This window comes from Corvus hawaiiensis, chromosome 8 (genome assembly GCF_020740725.1).
Source record: "Corvus hawaiiensis isolate bCorHaw1 chromosome 8, bCorHaw1.pri.cur, whole genome shotgun sequence".
NCBI classification, from domain to species: domain Eukaryota; kingdom Metazoa; phylum Chordata; class Aves; order Passeriformes; family Corvidae; genus Corvus; species Corvus hawaiiensis.
Window position 1 is genome coordinate 19318402 of NC_063220.1, and position 24742 is coordinate 19343143.

Sequence of the window (24742 nt, forward strand, 5' to 3'; positions counted from 1 at the left end):
AGGACTGTCACAGCGCACGGCCGGTTCAGGGACTGCTGCCAGCCCGGCCCTCACAGGCAAGCTCTTCAGTCCTGTGTTTGAGGATGTTTTCCTTTGGCTTAGCTGAACCGCTTACAGCTGCAGGTCTTAATGCGATTTAAAAGCATCTCTTCTGTTGCTGATGAGGTGGTGAGGATACAAGTACCGGCAAGATAGTCTATCCTGTGGGGATTGTGGTATCTGTTGCTGTAGTTGCCACAGAAGTGTCTACGTAGGTTTTTTTCAGTCCAGTGTAAGTAGCACTATATAGAGATAGTGCAGCAAATAATTAAGTCTGTTGTTAAAAACCTCTGCCAGTAGTAAGTATACAAATTTTTATTTAGAAAAAAAAATAAAGAAAAAGGGCATTTCCTCTCCTCCTTTTAGGTAGTAAATATATTTCTTGCTGTTCACAGTGGGGGGCAAGTTTTTTGGTTTGTTTTTCGTTTCTTTCTTTTACAGTACAACAGTATATATTTCTTTTCTTAGGGGAGATGTCTTACACCACTGCTGTTTAGTTTTTAATGAAGCTAAAGTTATTTCTGAAGTAACTTCCACTGAGAAACTACTAGAAGTATAACTGTTCTTTCCTGGCACTGAGTGCTTGATCTCTGTACTGACTTCAAACTCAAATGCATCTCCAACACATTGCGAATGGTCTGTCTCTCTCCTCAGATGTGACAGACACTAAAAAGGGACAACACATCAATCCATAAATGCCACCATCACCTTCCACCTTTTGAGATGGAGAAGCTCGTATGTTCAATGGAATATTTTGCGTAGAAGCTGGCCACAGAATAATAATGGTTTCCAATATAAAATTTGATACGTACCTAAGGAATTACGAGAATTATACTTTCTTAGAAAAAATCACTTACGCAATGTACATTAATGCATTTCTTCTTAAAACCCACAATCACAGTCCTGTGGAGATCATGCTCCAGAAACAGGGGGACAGGGTTCCCATCTAAAGTCCAGCAAAGTCAGCTGAAACATTTTGGCAATCTCCAGTAGGCCCTAACAAGCTTTTCAGTTTTAACACCTGAGAAGCTAGCTGCAGGGCAAGGCAACACAGGAGTCTATGTGAACTTCCTCATAAACCGGAGTTTTGCATAGGCAATGATAAGGAAGATAACAGTCATGCAGAAGAGAGCCACTATGTTTTCCCACATTGCCCAGCTGGTAGGGGCGATTCCTTGGCTGCACAGGTATGCTTCACCAGAACACCTGCAGAAAAGCATGGGGCACAAGTTCATATTACTGTGTGGTACACATCTTCAGGTAATTATTTTTATTCCTGTTCCACAAAGATCCTTCTACCCTCAACTCTGCCAAACAGGTGATAGAAATAGAGAAACTTCATAACCCATCACCAAATAAAGCTTAAGGGACAAATCTACATCTCTGGTTCTCATAATTTTTCAGTAGTAATCTAATCATTCTTTATAGATAACTGGCAATTTATGAGCAAACCTCAGAACCACCTTAAACCATGGTAAGTACAGAAGCATTAGTTTTGCACAACAATCACTGGAAGTCCAAAAGCCATGGAAACAGAGCACTGCACTGTTCCCTGCAAAATACTCAGTTTGCCATCTTTCTGGTACATGTCATGAAACACTTGCACTGCTTAAGGTATCAGTAGCCAAGAATATTTCCAATGGGGCCAAATGGAGCACTGAGAGAGAGATACCTCTGCTCTCTGCTGTACCTGCAGGAAGGTTAATATTTACAAACAAGCTCTGTGGGGGAGGCATGTTTCTGATCACAGGTCTACTGCTTTCCAGCAACTCTGTAGCTGTCCACACATTGCATTCCCATTGTTACGTGACCCTGGATTTGTTTAGGAAAACTGGTCAGTCAGGGCTAGGTTATCAAATACAAAACTTAATTTAGTGCATCTGCCTATTTCTTCAAGTAAAGTTTCATCCCTACTTCACTCTTGGGTAACTGTGGAGGTTTACTATATAATCCTAAAATACATTACTTTGGAACATGTTGAGATTGGCTTGTAAGTGGTTATTCTGTGAACAGTATAAAAATTTGACACAGTCAGACTTCCCTTTAAGCGAGTCATCACAATTCAGGCCCAGAACCACCATGAGTTACTTACATTTCCTCTGAAATACTAGGGGGACAACTGCCTGTATCTCCCACAAACACTGTTGCATTTGGATTCTTTTCACCACAGAAGTAGAGATCTCTATACTCATTCACCTGAAGAGCCTAGGGAAAGAGGCAGACACCAGATTTTTGCAGAGTTTGTGGTTTGGGGTATTAAAACTGAAACACTTCAAAGGAACTTGATTATTAGAATACACATACCACCATTCTTGGAATCATATGTTCATGTTCCTTTTTATTTTCAGGCTCTTAATCACTGCCTTTCTTAGGAACCGCTCCAAGTTCTACATGCAGAGTTTGGTGTCCCAGGCCTTGGCTTCAAAGTTACTTAGCCATAGGTTGCTGTCTTTCCAGCTACAAGTTCCTGTTCATCCACTTTCACCTGGGTCAATCTACTGATCCAGAAAACCATGTGGCTGCAGGCAGACACCCCAGCACCACCACACTGAAGGCGTGGCACAGTCAGCCAAGGCAAGAGGTGAAAGGTTCCCTAGCACTGGCATCCTGCACTCACTGCTACCTCAGAGGACACTTCCACATTGAGTACCGCTGATAAAATACCTCAGTGATACCCAAACAATGAGGTCTCACACATCTCCCACCCTGCACCAGCTCCAGCATTCATTTCAGTCATTTTTACTCAAAGTAGGACACTATTCCTTCCAAAGAGGCTTGGCCAGGATGAAAACAGGAGATGGAAACAACTCCCACCTGTGACCTGCTCTACCTATTTACTGTGTTCCAAGCAGCTGCACCCTTAGATCCTTACCACTCAGAAAAGTCAAATTCCACTTCAGAGGAAGCCACACTGAAGACTGAGACACTTGGGCATTATAGTAAATCCTTTAACCAGCTGTAAATTCATTGGTCTCAGACTGGCCACCCATACAGTAGTGTCTGGAGAGGCTGTATCATATTTTATTTTATTCGAAACCACAGGGATCAACTATTCAGGCTAGGAATTAGTGCCTCACCGGACAGTTTGCTCTGCTGCTGTCCAAGCAGCACTAATTCTGTAGCACAAAGTGTTTTTTCAGTCTCTGAGACTTCCAGCTCTCACACAGAGTTCTAACTTTTGCTTCTATTTTGAGGCTGGCTGGTTTGTTCTCTTTTTTACCATGTTCATGCAATGAAACAAACCAAACCTGGCTTTTTAGAGAACTTCACTTTATACTCAAAGCCTCTCCAGGAAGCAGCAGTGTGGCTACATTACTCAGAGGAGACCAATGCTACTTTCTACTCACAGTGAGGCCGTATCGGGGGATGCTGAAGTACTTGAGCCAGTTCAGCCAACCCATTACTGAAGGGAGGTTCACTAAGAGGCCTGAAAAGATCTGAAATAGAACAGAAGAGATTGATGAGTCACAAACTCTGTTTACTGCAAATAATACCATTCCTGCACAGATGCTGCAGTTCCCAGCAGAGGTGCCCTGGGATTGATGGACCTACTACTGTCGTCATGCCTGTACCCACAGACATGGGTTGGAGCCTTGCAGCACTCCCAGGCTGCTGACCCAACAGCATACCCAAGTACTTCAGCTGAACTGCTTGCAAAGAGGTCAGAAAGGTTTTTTACATCCACGTGGGCTAAGAAGCATGATCACAACTTCTTACTCAGGAGGACTGTCCTATGGTAGAGCTAGCCAGAGGCTAAAGAGGGATGACTGGGAGATAAAAAAGTGGAGAATCAAAAATGAGAAGAATGGGGAACTTGGGGTGTTATTGTTTCAGTCTTCCCCTCTGTCCTACATCTTTCATCCATGCTTTCTCTTGTCTGGAAAAAGATTTGCTTTTACTTCTTAGCACAAGCAGTCTTCACAGCTAAACATGACACTTCAGCCTCTGCTTCATCACAAGTGATCTTGTGCTTACTCCACTGACTTTCACTCGTGACTGTCACTCCTTATATACTGTGACATAACTCAATGTACATCAGCTGCCCTTGACTACACATGCACACTTCTCACCCACAGCAAGAAGTTGAAGCAGGATACTATTACTTGGCATATTGCAAAAGCAGATTGAATTGCAAATCAAGGAATAAGGGATGGACTGTGGCTCAGAGTATGCACACAGACAGTGACCAGGAATCACCTAACAAGAAGTATGTAACTTGGTAGGTCTCACAGTCAAGAAGTTCCATCACCAGCACCACCTCTTTGAAAAAGAATTCACAGCTCTCATGAGTAGTCAAAATTCCTCTCTCTCTTGTTCTCTTCCTTAAAAAATTGGGGAAGAGTATTGAAATAATTTCTTGAACCCAAGGGCAATACTGAATTAAAAAAAGAGAGGGTTTTCAACTTCTAATCCCACTTAGGCAGCAAAAATTAATGCAAAAAAATCAACAGATCTGAAGTTTATTTCAGGACTTTTTCCTTTTAAATGATCTAGTTGACCACTTATATTTCTAATACTGGAAATGCAAGATTTTTTTTAAATCCATCTTTGTAAGGACAATTTAATAAAAACAAACAACACTTGTTTGGGGCACACTGTTTGGAAAGTTCTGATGGCATCACAACTACTGAACTGCACCTGAGCAGTGATCTGACCCTTAGACTACAAGCTGGCAGAAGTATATCTTTGACCCTATAGTGACCATAAAATCACAAGCAAGGGGCTGACATGCCACTGGACTATGGATAGTTTAGCCTGCCTAGGGCTAGCTCAACCCAATCCTCTCAGCTGGTCTCAGCTTTTTGCTCCCCTCCAGGAGGAGTGCACACCCCCTTATATACTTACAAGCATCAGGACAAAACAAATAGTGATGAGCAGATTGGCCACAGCCACGACATCCATCCCAGCACTGATAGCCAGGGACATGGCTGTGGCAGTGTAGGACACCAGTACCAGAGTCAGCATGAAGAAGAAGAACCGCCCTGCAACAGCTTGGTATCCTGTCAAAAAACAGAAAGGTAAGAGTCCAGTAAACAACCACATTATGAATTCCAGAGAGGAATCCTATACAAGACAGGCATGTCAGGAAGGAAAACCAAGTTTGGAGTTGGCAGGAACTATGCATGCTTCAAAGGCCCACAGAGCATTACCAAAACACGTTGTCGGGCAGGTCCCTGTCTTAGATTGCTGCTGTCTCTGCCCCTGCCCCAGAGTCCTCCAAAGTTATGATGCCAAGCACTTAAATCAGTTGAAGGTTCAAGTAGTAGTATGTTATAGATACAGGAATTAAGCTCTGGCTATGTCAGAAATCAAATGTGTTGGAAGACGACAGGTTCAATGAAAGCATCAATTCTTTACCAATCATCCAGTAACTGATGCATGAGAATATGATGGCTGGAGTAGTTCTCATGGGCAGCAGATCTCCTATCATCAAGGCCAGGAAGTAGGCAGACACACGGTAATATCCACTGGTGTACTGATGGCTGCGAGGACAGGAAGGAGGGGAGTTGTACAGGTTTAGAGTTTCTGTGGGAAGCAGGCTCAGAGTGCATGTTTGGTTTATCCTGATTTGTTTTCTGCTCTTTCTGCCACTGACTCCTCTCTATGCAAATTGCTCATATTCTCTGTGCTCTCCCTGATCACTCTGTAAAGTAAGGGCTGATCTGTCTCACAGACCCTGCAGTCAAACTGACACCCCTTCCACAGAAAGTGAATGAAAGGCTGTGTGACTGCTGTGTAAAATACCAGAAAAAATCTCCTAAATCTCTTTTCAAAGAAAAAGATCCTTAACACAAGAGCACAGGGAAGCGTTAGACTGCTATAAACTGGAGGAACACTTCATCTGCTGCTAACTCATATAGCTGCTTCCAGGGAAGAAGGAATGATACCCAACAATGGGAAAACACCTTTGGAACATCAACCCAGTTCACAGGGCAATTAAATGTCATTATGATTGTTTTGCTGCTTAATGGAGCTCATGAAAAGATGCTTTAACTGGTGAGGTGCCTGAATCCCCATTGACATAGCTGGTAAACTACACTGAGAAGCAGGGCAGACTAGCAAGAAATGGCAGCTTGGGGGAATTTCACTCCTGAGCAGTTGTTAGGATCAATACTAAGCTGCTCTGAGCAGCCTGTGGGTGGACATGTACATTCCAGGCATAAATCTCCAGTTTCCTCTTTACTGCATAGGATCTGTCTCTTGCCCTTCCACTGCATGAGGTGGAGGCGCCTCCAAACGACACTTTCAACATGTATGTATATATACATGTATGTATACTGTATCTACATGCATTTACACACAGATACACACATACAAACACATATCTATATGTATATATATAAAAATATAAAGAATAATTATACAGATATTATACATAATATTATAAGTAAAGTAATAAATGCAGTAACTATATATAATTACATATTAAAGTAATTATTTATAACAAGAATGTAATAACTGAGCACATCCTTCTAAACAGAGGGATGAGCTTGATTATTAGCAAGCTCTTGTAAGCCAGACAGCAGCCCCCTTCATCTGAGCATCCCTTGCAAAGTTTTTCCAGGAATTCTCCCTTCATTTTTGCACAGTCTTGCCATTTTAGGACCATTGCAAGACAGTCTTTCAACCCTTGTGAGCAAGAGGGCAGGAAGGGTTCACAGTCTGCAGGATTCACATGCAGACTTCAAAACCAGCTGTTACCAGAAGTGGGTTGGAAAACCAGCTCCAGTAAACTGTCACACAGCAAGCAAGTAAAAGCATTTCCTCCTTCCCGCAGCTCTTAGCATTTCAGCTCCCTGCTCTATAGACTAATTTAGCATTACTATTACAATCTGATGTTGCAAGGGAGCAATGAAGTCTTTGGTGGTAATAATTTTGTTTAGCGTGTAAGATACTCCCCCATCTTGTTCCAGGGTATGAGACCGTCCAAGTGCCTTACTACTTACACAAATAGTTTCTTGTCTCTGATGAATAGCTCAATTGCAGAGACACTGGAAAAACACTGGTTTGTGGTGACAAAAAACAAGGATCCAACCCTACAAGGCAAAACAGAACACTGCAACAGCGAGGGAACAACCAGATCAAACACTGTCAGCCTCAGACATCATCATACCATCAAGTCAGTGCTTTTCTCTGTCCACAGAATGGATATTTAATTGTGCTACTGTAAATCTTAGCTGTATCCTTTATCTTTCCTTTTACATCCCCTTTGTACTTATGTGCAAGCCTGGCAGAACTGTGGCCCCTTTAGGAACCTTTGCAATTCCATGCTGCAGTGCTCTGAGGCTTGTGAACCCAACCCTCCTTGGGTCCAAGTGGATCCCAAGGCCTTCCTTCCCTGTGCCTCAAACCTGACTGCTACAGATAGAAAAATGAGCAAAGCTGTGGCTTTTCATCTTACCGATTCTGAATGCCACTTCGGTCCAGTTTTACACCAAAAAAGATAGCACCCACAACCAAGGCTAGAATTACAGTCACTGCAATCTGGAAGTGGAAAGAAGAAAGGAAAAAGGAAGTCCTTCAGATAAGTAAAAAAGTTAGGAACTAACATTAAGTCATCTGCAGGGTTTAAGATTCACACCTGCCTAAAGCCTTGCTCTTGGTGAGGCAATGTATATACCTATGACACACACAATTCAAATCCTTATGAGTTTTTCAGATTTTATCCTCTTCACTTTCCTACTTTGTTCTTTGGCTAGGAGAGTTTAGCAGAAACACTCTTATAGAATAACCGAGTTTAAAATTTAAAGTGAGGCACAAAATTAACATCACCCTAGAAGATCCCCATGTGAACCAGAGAATGGAGCACTTTATGCCCTCCCCAAACTTCAGTGCAGTAGTCCTTAGCTAAACTAAACCAGAGGTTTTTTCCAAAGGCCACAAAGGTAGCTGAGCATCTCACTCCACTTACATGGCAGTGGCACAGGACTTTTCTGTTTCCCCATCTCCCTTTGAAAACAAGAGTCTGTCCTACAAACTGCAGATCATGGGACTGAGAGCAGCAAGAGTCTGAGACTTTTAGCAATTGTTACCTACTTGTGCAATGGAGGCCTGTGGGTTCCTGATGAGATTTTTCAGGGAACGCTTGGACACCCAGTACAGCTGAGTGAGGAATCCATTTGCATAGGTAATCTCATGCTCCTGCTTGGATAGTCTCTGCTTGCTTCCCCGTCCAAGCTCCACTTTCCCCAGTGCTTCCTTTGTGCTCTGATACAGGCTGGAGCTGAGATATTTCTGGTGCAGCACATCCACCACACTGCTATCCACGTTGTCTTCTGCCACTCCATTTTCACTCCTCACTTCTGAGTGAGAAAAACAAGATACGGCTTGTGATTCCCTATCAACCTGACCTTCAGATATGGCCCATCAATACGCTTAGCAGTTCTGGAGGCTGAAGAAAGGCAGAAATGCCCAGAGAATTTGAGTTGTTCAAGCCTCTAGCTCTGAGTTTAGGAGGACAGCTTGAGCGAAAGGTTTTTCCTGCATTTTTAATCGAACCTAGCTAATCTGCCCATTCCTTCTGGCACAAAACAGTCATACTCTTAAAACAAGGCACCAGAAAACCTTTGTTTCATTGAATTTGGGCAAAATCAATGTTTGCTCTGATTCACATTACTGAAAAGTGCTTTACAAAATCTGTTCCCTTATAATCCTTCAGTCAACGATGTACTACAGTATCCCCAAACAAGTATTTCCAAACATTTCACTCACTATATTGCTAGAGAATTTGTCCTCTAATAGTTCCAGTCTTTTTCACTGTCCTGTAAATCCATCACTCCCTAGCCTATCTACCTTGGCTTCTCTGCAGCAGCCTCTTACATGACTGAAAACTTCTGTCAGCTGCCTCTTGAGACTAAGCAGATCTAGTTTTTCCAGTCTTTTCCACATAGGGTTGTTGTTTTTATTTTTGATATTTGTCATTGCTCTCCTATAAAACTGAAGTGAAAAAAAATCTTAAAAGTTTTCTGAGCTCTTTAAAGAAGAACAAAGTATATATATTAGTAGGAAAAATAAAAAGATAATGAAATGCTCTTAGGCTCAAGGAAACCCAGAGAATAAGAGCTTGCCATCACCACATACAATTTCCCTTCTACACTAGCCAGCAGTGGATTTCTCCTTCACAATTTACCTTTTTCTGTGTCCACAGGTCTGTGATCTTCCTTGCTTGCTGCCACAGCAGTTGAATCACCATTTATGACATCGAGGAAGAAGTCAGCTGGATTGTTGAAGGGTTCACATTCATATCCTTAAAAAAAAAACCAGAACAGACCAAACCAAAACCACACATGCAACGTGTTTGTATTGCACAGAGCACACCTTAGAAGGTTAGGTCTAATACCGTATCACCTTTCCATAACCCTGCTACCAGAAGGCTTCACTGCTTTTTTTTAAGTGCTACTTTACAGCAGTAGATTGACAGGACTTAGGAGGTGGTGAATCCAGGGTATCTAAAGAGTTTGAAAGTTGCTTATTCACTGATTTTAGGTGACGAGAAGTCTCTAACTTGCTTCTACACAGCTCAGTATGGACAACTCTTGCCTCCTTCTCAGTGCTGTTTAACCATATCCCACTCTGAAAGACACACAGTTCCTCAGCAGAGGTTCCTGGATGTCTCTTCTACAGACTCAGATACTTCTTCCAGAGACTCAATTCTTGCTGTTGTTTCCCTGGTCACAAGGATGAGGAAGGGCTGTCCAAGAGCAGCTTCTTATATCATTCTAACTATGGGACAAGGAGGAAATTAAAAACAAACAAACCCAAAGATGCTTCTACAGCTTCCCTGAGAGAAAGGAAGTGAGCTACTAAGAGGAGGAGCAGAAGTACTGACACTGGTTAAAGCACCTCCCTTAAAGTCAGGGAAAGCTTACAGTCTAATGTGTCCATGGTTGCATCTACAGACTGGAAGTTCACTCCACATTCTCTGTTCATTATTTTCAGACATCTTCATCCTGCTTACTTGGAGAGAGGGCAGCCACCCAACAGTGCAACTATTAACCCATCTTAAGACACCGTAATTCTGTTTTCTTGGTTGTCCATCTGCATTCAGTCTAGAGCATATTTTTGGATCAATTTGTACAGATTGCTGCCAATCTGCAGGCTGTGGTTCAAAAACCACTAGATCTGCCACCAAGACCTGGTACAACTACAAGTATTACCTTGTCTGTTGGACATCATGCTTCTACATGTCCAACTGATTCTTGGTTTTTGTCCTCATGCAGGGCAAAACAAAGGCAAGAGAGAGCCATGCTCTCATCTGAAAATTTTTGGGTTTCTCATTCTGTCTTTTTTCTAACATAACACTGCTCAGACTGTATGTGTACAGTCTCTAACATCTTAGTGATAGAGAAGCATGGGACGGTTATCCCATGCTAGGGTAAGAATTTACACACAGATTTAACTCATGAGCCAGTTGCTTTTGCTCTTGGCATGGAAGACGTACCAATAGAACTGAAGTACTCCAGGGCTTGCTTTGCAGGACCATGGTACAGCACCTTTCCCGAAGCCAGTAATGTCAGACTGTCAAACAGCTTGAATATGGAATAGCGGGGCTGATGGATGGAAAATATGATGGTTCTCCCTCTTCTTGAGAGCCTGAAACAGAAACAAACCATCTCTTAAGTACACCACACTTTGAATTTCAGGAAGGCAAACCCCAAGTATCCAAATCCAAGACAAATACTTCGCAACTTCTCAGGGTCTTGACCCACAAAAACTGTCGTTTCCCCTTCTCTGTCACTGTGTCAGATGCTCTCTGCAAGACCTTCAAGATAGCACCCATCATTACAGGAGACCATCACTGCAGTCCAGGTAGCCAGAGTATGATGTTGTCTGTAGCTAGCAAAGCCTGAGGCCACAGCTGTGTATAAACCCTCCTTACATGTTTTTTACACCAGATCTCAACCTGACTACTGTGCTCCATGGCAGCACCAGGCATTACTTAGCAGGCTGTGTAAGTCTGGCCAGCTGAGATTCCTCTTAGGTCTTTTGCTGAAGATTTACTCTAAAGAAAAATCAAAACAAGTGTCCCTTGAGGTTTGTCAGATGCTCTTTCAAGTGCTTTAGCACTGATGCCCAGCAAGTACCCTTGACAACCAAAGACCTATATCCACAAACAGCAGAGCAAAGTGACCCCCAGAAGCAAAACCAGACAACATGCCGCAAACCCAGGAGGAGGACTGGAAAGTCATTCTCATTAAATAAGCCTTCTTTGTCTTCCTGGCATGCAACGTTGTTCTAATTGTCAGAAGACAGTTCATCTCCTAAACACTGGACACTGAGGGTAAATCTGCAGGTGAAGTCTTAGATCTGAGTTCAAGACTGTTATCGGGGGGGGCCTTTGTAATAGACTCAGATGGAAAGCCAAGAAATTATGATTGCAAGGCCGGACCTTCCAGTCCACCCCTCGTTGTGGCAAAGGGAAGCTGTCCAAGCTACATCTGCTTTTTGGGCTCCAATCCAATGCTTGCTGTGGAAAGATTCCCATAAGCTTAAAAAGGCTTTGGAAAAGACCCAAACAAATCATTTACTACCACTTCTGAGTCTATTTGTCTAGCTATTAAAAAAACAACAACAAAAAAAAGGAGCACTAGCTACTCAGTCATAAGAACATTCCTTTTTTTACTAATGAGTTGACAACCAAATTGCAACACAGCCCTGAAGAACTGATTCTTACTTCTTCAGAAGGATGAGTACTGCATTGGCTGTGCTGGCATCAAGGCCAGTTGTCGGTTCATCCAGAAAAAGGACTGGTGGCTCTGTGATGAGCTCCATCCCAATGTTGGTTCTCTTCCGTTCCCCTCCGGACACTCCCCGGATCAATTCAGTTCCTACCTGCAAGCAGAAGAAATAAGGTACTTGCAACAAGACCCAGTCAGTACATGCTCTGGAGTTGTGGGCTTTCCACACCCAGCAGCTGTTTTCATTTTCAGAGTCCCTTTAATGAACTCTAGGGCCAGCAGCAGGTGAGTTTGACTCAGTGTGAGGGACTGTGTAGCAGTAAGCTGAGCCTGATTTTCAGAAGTATCAGGTGCCTTATAACTTCAGGGAACAAGGATGACACTGACAAGGAAGAGACAGAATGAGGCCACAACATTCAGAGGAGGCATTGGTGTGTGGGGATGCCTTTTGTTGGTAGCTTGCCTGTTAATACAAGAGCTGCACAGAACTTTTCTATCACAGACCAGTCTTCCATCCCTCAGAGCTTTCAGAAATGAGAAAACAATTTCCTCGTCTTGTCCCACAAAGCCAGGAAGTGAAGGAACAACTTTCCAAGATGCAATGACTAAGCGACTCCTTCCCTTCTGAATTTATACAACATGCTGGACATGGTTCAAAACCTTCCCCTTTTAGTAGCAAATACAAATACCTCTCTCCAAGCTCCCTCCTGAGCTGGAGACTGATTTCTTGCATGCAGTATGCTTTAGTCAGGTTCCTGTTTAGCTTCCTGTAACTGCACTACATACACCATACAGCCCAGAGATAAGCAGCTCAGCTTCCAGAGGTAGTATGATTTCTGAGAAAGGTGTTCTCGCTGCTCACCTTAGCATCAGCCACTTTGCTTAATCCCAGCTCATTGATTATCTGGGTGACTCGCTCTTCCTTCTCTTTAATGCTGATGGAGCTGGGGAGACGCAGCGCAGCAGAGAATTGCAGGTTCTCCCTCACCGTCATTGTGCCCATGACAACATCATCCTGAAAGTACAAATGGACAGTTGGAAAAACTCCTCAGCTGCCTGAGTGGGCACCAGAGTCCCTTAGTGGCAGTCACTAGATCAGCTTTTTGCAGACCACAGTGGAACATGGACTGAAGGACAACTCCCCTTTCAAATTTTACATGACATGAAATTCAAAGTCCTTCAGTAGCAACCAAGGGGAGAATGCAGCTCTGCAGGACCCACAGCTTACACCAAGCACCACCTCAGCCTGCTTTCAGGCTGAGAAGTTCAAGTGCAGACACTGCCACTTTGTACTGCATATGCATTCTATTTACTAGCCAAAGCGAGGCAGAGCAGGCAGTCATTTTGTACAGTTAAACTTCTGTCAGTCCAGTTGGAGCCAAAGGACGTTGCTAGTACTCAGTGTTCAAGGTAGAGACACTCAGGGCATCACCCTGGTCAGCTCTGTTCCCAGTTACAAGCCACACCTTGTTGTGGTCCAGAGCACCTGCTGAGTTCAGCTGCCAACAAGGAGCTTTCCCCAGCTCCTCACTGGCAGCAGCTTCTCAGAGAAGCAAGAATATTGCACCAAGACGCTCCTGATTTTTTCTATGTCTTAACTATGTGTATCTCTTGGACCTAAGACTTTTTTCTAAGGGTTACCCCTTTACAAAACTTCCAACAGTTGTGCACTTTGAGGGGGAATCAAATCTATCCACCTGACAGACCTGGGCAGCCTACAGCAACCTGCAACAACCATGAGCCAAACAGAGATTTATCATCAGGTCCATCCAGAGCTCCATGCCTCTCCATCACCCCACTCTGATATTTGTACCAATTCTGTATCCTACCATATGATGAGGAAAAGGGCTGCAACACTGGGTAGCTGCTGGGAAATATGCCTGTTACATCAGGCATCTTTGGAAGACATCCCCTAAGCTGCAGGGCAGCAGATTCTTGCCTGCTTTGGGACACTGCCCACATCAGATGTTGTGCATCAGTAGCACATATGATACACCAGTCAACCATGTTTGGCACTGGAGTTAACAGAGGAAGACAAGAATGTGCTGCTTTGCTGCCAAAGATGGTTTTGGCATTTCATACCTTCCCCTCCCTTCCCACAACCCCCCAGTCTCTGACCCTAGCCTCCCATTCTCCACTCTCAGATCCACCAAAACAACTACACTGGAAACTAAACTGTGAATTTAAGCTTAATACCAAACATAACCAACAGTGGTATGACACATTCGCTCTCACAGCATGAATGCAGAGACCACCAGCAGTTTTATGGGGATAACATATGACTTAGCATGCGTATATGCTTATCTGCACAAAACTGGTTCTATAATTATGTATGTATTCAGGACTTAAGTGTTGTTTGTAGTTTTTGGTCCATCTTTATCGAGCCAGGGAGTACTGCATGGGGTGAGAACAGGGAGAGACCATTTAATGTTTCACCAAGCTGCTTATCATTTTAAGGTTATGTTTGGTTGCTTTGGACATTTGAGAGACAAATGTCTCAAACTGGGACCACTTGCAAGAAACTTACAGGCTATTCATCAGCCACTGAGGATGTGGGGATCTTTGACCTCCAGGATCAAGATTCAGCACCAGTCTCATCCCACAGATCCTCCCAGAGCCCCCCAGCTGGCAGTTTTCAGCTGCCTATGTCACATCTGCCTGTAGTCAGAACCCTGGATGGTTTCCAGATTCGGCTGCTCATATGGCTGCCAAGAATCCCCTTCTCCCCAAGTTCCCCAGGGCTTTGAGGGTCTATTATTGGTCCAGGCCTCCACCCACTTCCGCAGATTCAGCTGGCTTTTCCTGTCTCCGAGTGGAATGAACCTCTGTCACAGCCAGCTAGAATCAGAGGAAGAACAGCAGGGATCTACTTATTTCCTAGAATTATTGTCTGATAGTTTGAAGGTACTTCTGCCAGCTAGAACTGCTTCTGAGTTTAACAACAAGAGCTTTTGGGTGTCACGGGCTTTTTTCCTCCTTTTTTTAAAAATCTTTGCTAGCTTTTCAGGGCAGAGCCCAAAGGACAAGTCACAGCAGCCCAGCAGTTTGGGCATCCATGTGGCCGTGGGAAGACAAAGACCTCTGTGCTTGACTAAGCTAGAGTAACAGTTGGATCTTCTTGTCTTCCATATCCCAGATAAAAACTGAATAGTGTAATAGCTGAGTTATCAAATTAGGCTCTGTAGGGATCACTGAAAATTACTGCTAAACTAGTAGTTCCTGCTTTCCTCATCTTAAGTGGTCTTCCATCCCAAGGTCTCCCAGGCCTTGCAGAAAGCAGTTACTCACCTGCACAACGTATCCTGAGATGCACTTGAAATTTGGAGGTTGTGGGATGCCATCTATAAGCACTTCTCCAGACAGACCTGCTGGGTCCTTTCTGGCAGCCAGCACATCTAGGAGACTTCAGACAAACACCAGGCATTAGGTTTTGCAATAACTGTTGCTTTTACCCTTGACTGGGTAAGAACCATCAGCCAGCACTGAGTTACAGCCTGCTCTCAGCATGCTGCAAACCAGAGGGCACAGGAAGGGGCTTCCCCTACTCTGCAGGCTTTAGCTCTTTGTACAGAAAGTCTGGTGTACATCCAGGATTTTCCAGCACACAGTGTGCCACAGCAGTATGGCAGTGTACAGACACGCACAATTCACAACAGTCAACCCCCCACAGACATAAACTTGGTCTGTGTATTTATAGATAACCTCAAATGCACAGGGACAAAAGCACCCTGCTGAGTCGTTGCAGGCTGCTCTCCAGCCAGGGGAGCACAAAACTAACTCCTTTGATCTCAAGGAAATTAATCCATATGGGCATAAACAAGACTAGAGTTACGATTAATGCTATAAGGTAATTTTTTTTTAATGTATCACTGGATCCTCCTTACTGCCAATGCAGAGGCCAGCATGTTTGCCAGCTAAGTAAACTGCCCTGATGAAGTGCTGCTCTTGAAAGCATCCTGATTAACCAGCAGTCTCCTTAGAAAAGAAGATCAATGGTTACCACAAAAACACACCTGTGTGAACTCTGGCCATATTTGAGAGTGTCTGACATTCTTACAGTCAGAGAGTGACAAAGACCTCTCTGACCACAGGAGAGAAAACAGCATTAGCACTGGATGGAGATAGTCTACATGGTATTTCTGTGTGCCTTCATCCAAACAACTCAAGCACATGTGCAGTCCCACCAGCAGGCCAAGTTGGGGTAAGGATCCAGAGCATCCTACAGACTGCATTCCTGTCAGTTATCAGAGAGGGGTCTGGCCTAGCAGCTTCAAGGAAGTCTTGTTGCAGTGAGTTCAGAGGGAGTGTCATCTGCCATGCCCCAGGGGAGCTTGTACCCCATTCCCACCCTGTTACCAGTCAGGACAGAGCCCACATCTGAGCTCCAGTCACCCCAGTTCTGCCTGGTATCTTAAGTCAGGCCACCACCAAAGATGACTGCAGTACTACAGAGCACCAACTGGAGTAGATGGGGTGTGACACAGTCACAGTGCAAGAACTTCAGCAAAGCTGACAGAGGGGCAGGAGGTCAAACTGTATCACCAGATTTCTCACAGGCATGCAAAGTTCTAATCCTGCAGATCCCTCAAATCTCCCCCAACCCTCAGAATCCCAAATATACTTTGAACAGCTGACTGTCCATTTAAAGGAGCAGAAGGTACTCACGAAGATTTCCCACTCCCTGTTGGCCCCAGGATAGCATTCAAGCCTGGTTTCATAATGCCACTGGAAGAAGGAAAGAGTTGTTTACAAATAAGGACATTTACAAGGACCATCCATATGCAGCTTTTAGTAGAGGTGAGGTGTGAACAAAATGCCGTTGAAAGGAAAACTTCAGAGATTAAAAACTTCTTAAATCTGAAATCAATAAGCATTTTTCCTTTCTGTCCCAGACTGCCAGTCAGAACAGAATCAGAACTGGACATAAAAAGCAATCCACAAAAGACAGAAATTAAGTGTCTTCCCTGCTGAGCTGGGTCTTGAAAAGAAGCAACAACTGCTCTCTATTGCTCATTTCCTCTGACTGCACCTTGAACCATAGCTAAGGGAACCCTCAGATCTTCTGGCAGAAGAGTTCACAAAAGTTTGGTCCTAATTTGTTCAGATCAATAACTGAAACTGCTTCAGTTATATTCCAGCTATTTTGCCTAAAAGCAAATCAAAGTGCTCACATGAACTGCTGACTGGCAGGAGGGCAGTCATTTCTGTACCAGCACAGCTGGATCTGGAAGGTGACATGAGGTCACTGGTTCACAGCAGCAGATTAATTCCTACCCTCTAGTATTTCATTTAAGCAAACACTTACTTAACATTATGAAGGATCTTCTTTTCCACAGTTTTCCGTTTACAAAGGAATCCACTGGACTGCTTAACAGAGTACTGGATGTTATGGAAACTCACAACGGAGCCCCGAGGACATCGCAGGGACTCCTGTGTTGGAACAGAACGTTGAAAATTGCCTGCTCCTTCTTCTTCTCCAACAGAAATAATGCTGTGATCAAATGTGTCTGACATCATGTCCTTGTTACACAGGTCAAGCTCCACTGCATGGAGGTTTTTGAGGTCACTATTGTTTTGAGCAGTTCCCATCTGTTGAGACAAAGAACACAGAAACATGAAGGAAGGAGACATGTGAACAAAAATTTCTCCAGAAAGTGTCTTGGAAAAGCAAGTTCATGCACACCACACCAACCAATACACATGCCAAGTTTCCAAAAGGATGGACATCCGCACCGGAACACATCAAGCAGTCCCCAAAGGCACGGAAACCCACAGATTTAGAACTAACCTTTAAGAACAAGAAGTATGTTCTTGAACTAAATGAGGCTTGCTCAAAGGGCATCTAAGGAGGCAAAAACAAGTTCACCTATGATGGTGACTGTCTTTTGCAACACAGTCGGGACTACAAATGGAAGCTGTTATCACTTAAAGTGACTCAAGCCCACGTTCTTCAGTCATAGCATGCTTATCCCGCTACCGCCCAAAAAAGCCAGCAGAGAAAAGCCTATAAACGAATCCATGTGAAGAATCACAGCAAGAAAAATGGCTGTGTTTATTGAAAATGAAGGCCAGTCACATGCATCTTGTTTGCTGCACAAGTTTGTTCCAGAGATGTCAATGTGATTAAAATAACAATTACACATGCTAAAAATTTACTGTGATGCTGGGAAAAGCCAAGGTGCTCACCAGGTTAAAAGAGCAAGGAGAAAGACCTGTCCACAAAGACATCCATTGCTAGTTTCTTGAATTTTGTGAGAAGGTAGAGGTATCCCACCAACCACCCCCCTCCCACCATCTGCACTTCTTTCCTCCCAGGACTGAGAGGGTGATAACTAGCAGGACCACCACTACAGCAGTAGTAGATTTCTCAGGGAGTCACCCTATTAAGAAACTGGAGCTACAAAAGACAGGTTTAAAGAAACGAGAATTGTTCTTTCCTCTCTGCCTCTTCCTATCACTGAAAGCTCAACAAGTTGCACAAGTTTTTTTCCTGTATAAGTAAAATAAAAATGGTGGGGAAAAGGGTTGTTTAGTTTCGACCCAAACTGAACTATAAAGCTGTTCACCCCAAGGAAAGCCTTGCTTATGGGAAACAACATAGGGTATGCTGGTTACATCAGCAAGAGATGGCTTACACACTTGAAAGGTTGCACAACAGATGATGAGGAAAAAAAAAAAAACTAACAAGATGACAGTGACACCAAGGACAAGGACCTAGTTAGACTTTTGAACATTTTTCTTGTATCTGTCCTGGCTAGGTTCTGTTGCTTAGTTCATCGTACACTCTTTTATGCAGATTTTTATAAAGATACCAATTAGCACTGGCAAGCTAAACCACAAGCGGGTGTGTGCACGGACGGCAGGAGGACGAGAAAAGCCTAGCAGAGGCTACAGGTAGGCTCGGGCTGCAGCAGCACCTCACCAGCAGCGCCCCTCTGTCTCCCACCCACGCCCCACGGGCCGGCTTCGCCACTAAGCCAGAGCCGCGACCCGACCCGGCCGACCACGCTCCGCTCCGCTCCCCCATCCCGGCCCGCCCGCGGCGCAGCCCCGGCCCCGCCAGCAGCGCTGCCCGGCCGCCCCCGGCCCGGCCCGCGCCGTTACCTCGCGGCTGCCGCGGCGCTCGGGGTGGCGGCGGCTCTGGCGGCAGCGCTGCCTTGGCGGCGTTTTATAAGCGGGTCCGAGCGGCGGGTTACATAAAGCGGCGCCGGGGAGTGCCGGCGGTGTCACGCAAACCCCGCCGGTCGCGGGCGAAGGCGGCGGTGATGGAGCCCCGCTCCGCGGGCGGCGCGACCCCCGGGGCGGTGCCGAGCCCGGCTGTGCGAGGGCCGCGCTGCGGAGCGCTGCCCCCGCCGGCGGCGCTGGGCCCGGGGCGGCGGCACGGAGCAGCCCCCGTGTGCCGGGCTGCCGGCGCTGTCAGCCCGCCTTCCCGGGGCGGGGAGAGCAGCGGGGCAAAGCCGCGGTGTTCGCTCGCTGGGAGCCCCCGACGCGGGCAACGGGCGTCGGACACGAGGAGCCCCGTGAAATGCCCGCGGCCCCGGCGCACCCCGGCACGGGAGGGACGGTCGGGGAGTGGGAGGCAGCGCCCACTCTCCCTCCAGCCCTCCCACCTCCTGGAAAGGTCATCACACCCCGGGGTATGGGTCCAGTCCAGCCGGGTCAGCTGGGGCCATTGGCAGCCCTAGCAGCCCCTTCCCAGGGTGACACTGCCACTCTGATCTCACCCTTCCCGAGGCAGTGTGCTCCTTGGTGGGCTCAGAGGTGGTCAGAACAGCCTGTCCATCAGGTTGCCTCTCTGTGCTGCCATGTGTTCCCTCCCAGCTAGGAGAACGTGTGAAAGCAGGAATATCGGATTTCCTTCAGTTCGTGGTCAAGCCGCCTCCTTGTCTTCCCACTCCTAAGCACTATTGTCTTTATAAATAAGCTGTATCTCCCCAGGTTCCTTGATGCTGTGAATGGCGGAAAAGCCCAATTTTATGGTTTATAAATATGATTTATGGCAAAGCTGTCAAGTCATCATATTAATTGCCTCTGGTTTGAGTGCCCTCTGCAGCTCGGTACAGCATTGCTTTTTTTCTAGCTACAGCTTTTGCTAGATCAATTTAAGGCTCAGCTAGGCTAAAGTATACCTCTAGCTATTCAATTAATAATAAAAACTCCAAAGGCTCACCCCTCCCTTCTCCAACACCTGCCTCCCTCTGGGTATGTTGATATACTCAATGCCATTGCTGCATTAGGTGGAAGACACCCACGTCCTATGAAACTGCATTGCTCTGCAGGGCTGTCAGGAGTCAGCAGGTGGGTTTATGGGGGTATTGAAATAGCCCTAGAGATCCATCAGAAGAGCAGGTTTTGCCATAGGTACACCCAAGGATCAGGCTTGCTGAATGTTCTCTTCAGTCACTCTGTGGGTCAGAAGTGAATTTGAGTTCATGTTTCCTATGTGATTTAACTTCCTCTTTCGAGGAAAATCTGCCTACACTGAAGACTTTTGCCCTAGTGTTTCACCAAGCATGCACATCTCTGTCTCCAAAAATATTTCAATCCTAAATACTCACTACCCCTCAACAAGCTGCAGTCAATCTTCTCTTGTCATGTGCCTGGGACAGTGAGAAAAACAGAGCCTGTGTGTTGGGAACAAAGGTGAGCATTTTCTGAGTCATGAACTTGCTGCTCCACATAGTGCCTGCACAGTGGTGCAGGAGAACAACTCGCTCAAGGAGCACAATTAAAAGTTCAGGTTGCTCTTGACAGCTTCAGTTACACATCTGCTCCTCAGACAAAGGTGCTAAGTGCCTTCATGCTGGTAATTCTGGGAAACACTACTGCTCCTCCCACACTTCATGGAATGGAAAATCCACTTCTCTCTCCCCTGTGCCTAAGCTCATCCCAATGACAAAGAAATAAGCAAAGACCCCAGATATGGGGAGGAACTAAATCTCCCAAATACAGGATCTGGCTGGAGGCTCTGGCTTTTCCCTAGCCCATTCTTCAAGCAGCAGTCTTCTGGGCTTCTTCAAGGAGAGCCTGTTTCATCTCCCACCCCAATTAGGAGTATTTTTTCAACTCTGTGATGTTACTAGTCCAGTTGATCTAGCTCATACTGTTGCTGAGGGAGGTTTCTGTCAGTACAGGGACAGAAAACAGTGGCCAGGGCTGTAGTTATTCAAGACAAATACTCACAACAAGCCTGATGACAGCCTGATGTTACTATACTTTTCTCTTGCCCATCACTCTGTAGGCTGGTAGGTGCCAGCACTGCTTTGTGCTCCTCATCCACTGAGAGGGGCATTTGCCCTGTGAACTGTCAGGCTTTACTGCAGATTGAAGGATGTGGTCTTCACAGAAAGACACCAAAAGCATTAGCCCAGTGTAAAGCCCTAGAAAGCACCAGGCTACAAAGCCCTGGTGCTTTTACTGAATGACATTAAACAAATAATGCTACAGGCTTCAAATTGGTATGTTGTGATAGCAAGGAAAGAACAGCCTGGGTCATGTTTCAGATCTCATGCAGATTTTAGCACAGGTTTGAGATCTTTGCTCTTGCTCCTTGGCTCCTGCTGCCTTGAGCCTCTGATTTGGCTGCCACTACAGGGTTGCAGAGCAGGAGGGACCATGATACCATCCTGGGCATGGGGAAAGGGATCTAGCAGAAAGTGAGGCTTTGAGGAGTCCTGCTGTTTCTCCACTGCTTTCTTTAGGATGCTGCTCTTATTGACCTGAGGATCCAGGGTGTTTTTAATCCTACCTAACGCTGAATTTCTTAAAGCTCATAAAATATTTCAGGGACTTGAACCAGCAAGAGAGTGCATAAGAAATATGCAGGAGGAAATATGTCCAGGAGGAAATGTATGGTGATTAGTACTATTGCCTTCTCTACTGAATGCATCAATAAGCAGATCCCAATGATCACTGTATAAAAGCAGCTCTGAGATCAGTGCAGAAGATGGCAATATCAGACAAGGTGCTTGAGTGATACTTCCTGGGCTCTTCTTTTCCAAAAGCTCCAGTAAACCATTCCAAAAGACACACCCCGTACAGATGTGTACACATGTGCTGTATCTGCTACATCTACAAATTCACCACCCTAGGCACAAAAAAAATCTCATCCTGCTTTTTCCACCCTGATTGCTCATCATGTCAAAGCTAGTGCTGACTGGCCTCCCTTACTTGGGTAAAGTGCTGCTTGCCTTGGGGAAGTCGACTTTTGCAAGACTTGCAGATTATGTAGAAGAAATCTGACTCTGTCAAGTTTTGTTAATCATTTAGTCCATTATCTGAATTCATAGTAGCACTAAATCCTTAATTGGTTAAAGATAAGAAAAGGTTCAAGCAAATCTAAGAGTAAAGGAAATCAGTATTTAACTAGTGCACTACACTGAGATATCATGAGCTTCATTCTGACAGAAATCATGAATAGTTGAACTACAGGATCAGCAGAATTACACACAGGTATTATCTAGTAAAGCAAGTAATCAGCCAAGGAGGTAATAGATAAAGTGCCTAGTGCATCTAAACCACCACAGCAGTTCTTCAGGAGTTAAAAAGATGACATCATAAATATGCTCAGATTTTGATCGCTCCTACTCGCTGCTGTTAGTGATGTGTTCGGGAGCCTGCAAAGGCAAAAGAAAGCTCCCATGTCCTCTCCAGCCCAGCAGGTCGGGGAGAGACGCCAGTCGTGACTGCCCCTATAGTATTCTCAAGCCTTTAAGACAAAGCCTGGGACTTCAGACGAAGAAGTGCACCATGCTAAACTGGGGCCACAACACACAATCCGCAGTACAGTTTTCTCCCACACTCAACCCGAGCTCCTGGGCAGGACTCCTTCAAGTACAGTTTGTCTTGCTATTTGTGAGTCAGGAATGGGCACTCCATCGTTCTGCTTCCCTTCTGAGGGCCTCAGTGCCTGCAGGAGGCTAACAGGATTAGTGTGTTTTATCTGTCCAAACTCAGCTCTGCAGAGGTCAGTTCCCTTGCTAGACATGAATGTTGACATACACATTGTTACATAGGCATTTCACCTCCTTCCTCAGGAACAAAGTCCAGGCTGCCCTATGAGACATTCCTAAAAACTGTTTAACTTTTATCCACTCCCAAGGCCTGAGCTGCTGCCATTAGGATTTGTTGTGGCAGCCCTGAACACATTCAGACTTTTTTTTTGCAGTAGGTGCTGTACACCCAGAATCGCAAAGTGTTCGTCCCCTCAAGGGACCCTACACAACAGCAAGAGTGTGAGATACTATTATAGCAAACAGCTTGCATTCTGGAGGAGAGATAAGAAACTAGCTCTATCTCATCCATAACTCTTCCCTTCTTTTGTGCCTTCCTAGAGGCCCACCAGTGCTATGTCATCTTGACAGAGAACTACCATGCCATGAAACAGGGCAGAGCATCGCAGTAGGTGAAAGAAAAAGTGCAAAGGCTCAGAAATCTCAGAAGTCCCCTGCTCTGATGCAGTCTGCAGGAAAATCACATTTATCAACAAGTAAACTGAGGAAGAAAAGCAGGGAATCACCAGGTAGCAAGTGTTAGCAAAGATAACCCAAACCAGAAAGCCAGACTAAATGTTTGCATTTTTGTCTTGAAGATGAAGGGAGTAACAAAGAGGAGAACAAAGAGAAGGAAGCACTTGGTTGCACAACTCACACAGTAATGCCACAGGAAAAAGCAGAACACTCCTAAGCTACTTATGCCAGACTTCTTTCTACTCACCTTCCATCTGGCCTCACTGGTTATGTTCCACTGTGTCCCAACTCATCTATATATTTGGCCATCTTTTTCAGGGAAGCCACTGCCTGGTGTTTGTCTTGGCCAGGGCACCTGCAGGTGTGTGTGCGCACGTATATGAAGTTTTTCTCTCTGAGCTCACCCTTTGCTACTATTTCTGATGCTTTTTGCAGAAGGGGACCCCACAGGTAGTCACAAGCAGTGGAAATGATCACTTGGGATGGGTTCCCAGTCCCTTCTTAGGCTGCGGCGCCTTCCAGCACCTAGAGGTGAGTGTACCATCAGAGTAACGATTGGTATCTTCTGGGGATGGCAGTGTCCAGGAAACAGCACCATCCAGAGCTGTTTGGGACATCCTGTGGTGCAGAGCCCTGTTACTGCCATGCGCACAGGCTCTTGCCTGTGTAACTTGTATGGCACGCCTCAGCAAAGCTGACTGACTTCAGGCTGGAGACCCATCACTGCACAGCCATTGTTTTGTCAACTGAACTTCTCCACTCCTTCGGCACTCTTCCGCCAGGACTGGGCTTTCTCTCACCCCACCCCGCGGGGCCGACACCCTTCTGTCACCTGCCTGAGTGCCTGGCATGTGTGCAGCATGGCTGGCTGGCAATGAGCTATGCCCGGCATTTACCACCTCTGAAAATGGGCCGTGAGCAGGGCTGCTTCGTTCCTCAAGCGCTGAATTGTGCCATGTCTCTCCAAAACCCGGCACGTTCACGTTACCATATCCCTTAACCTCTGAGCCCAGGACGGGGGCTGGACCTCGCACTCACTGAAATTCCTCCTACTTTTACTGCTCTCACACTCCCAGAGCTCCTTGCTTTCATGTTTGGAGACCTGGAATTAGGGTTTCTATGACCAGCAAAAGGATGGCACATCCATCATCTGGGCTTGTAATCAGCTAGATCATCAGGTGCTGCTGGCTACTCCCCTCCCTTTTTCACTAGTTGCTGATAAACTCTGAATACTGATAGTTGTTCCCTGATGTTGCTCTTTTCTTTATAAATGCCTCCTGCTAGGGCGTGCTCGTAAAAAAAACGGGCAGGGCAGCCTCCAGCTAACAACCTTCTGTGCTAAGGACTGACCAGTTAGCAGCAGCCCCAGGCTATTAGTAGCACTCATTAAGAACTTTTCACAAGACTTTAAAAAATGAGCAAAACCTGTGCAAACCCTTTTCACAGGTTGTAGGGAGAATTATAACCTGCCCAGATGGATAAAGCTTGCAACAAATACACAAGTATGAGAGTCTAGTGTCATAAATTACCTGTTGGAAACCATGGATTCTGCTTCTG

General features: G+C 45.4%; 1 protein-coding gene across 2 annotated transcripts; it reads right to left on the reverse strand.

The window, feature by feature from the left end:
• Window positions 1-339: 339 nt before the first annotated feature.
• Window positions 340-19594, reverse strand: LOC125329274 (broad substrate specificity ATP-binding cassette transporter ABCG2-like). 2 transcript variants are annotated; one of them, XM_048310980.1, is made up of 16 exons: window positions 19442-19594; window positions 17023-17306; window positions 16383-16442; window positions 15006-15120; window positions 12580-12732; window positions 11714-11871; window positions 10481-10632; window positions 9170-9286; window positions 8077-8342; window positions 7442-7524; window positions 6987-7076; window positions 5398-5522; window positions 4885-5039; window positions 3387-3476; window positions 2132-2244; window positions 340-1245 (listed from the first exon to the last, which is right to left on the reverse strand). In XM_048310980.1, exons 2-16 carry the CDS (start codon window positions 17304-17306, stop codon window positions 1098-1100), a joined length of 2109 nt encoding a protein of 702 aa, XP_048166937.1. In that variant the 5' UTR covers window positions 19442-19594; the 3' UTR covers window positions 340-1097. The 2 variants fall into 2 exon arrangements, with proteins under 2 accessions (XP_048166937.1, XP_048166936.1); XM_048310979.1 differs by lacking the exon at window positions 19442-19594 and adding an exon at window positions 18822-19011.
• Window positions 19595-24742: the final 5148 nt, after the last annotated feature.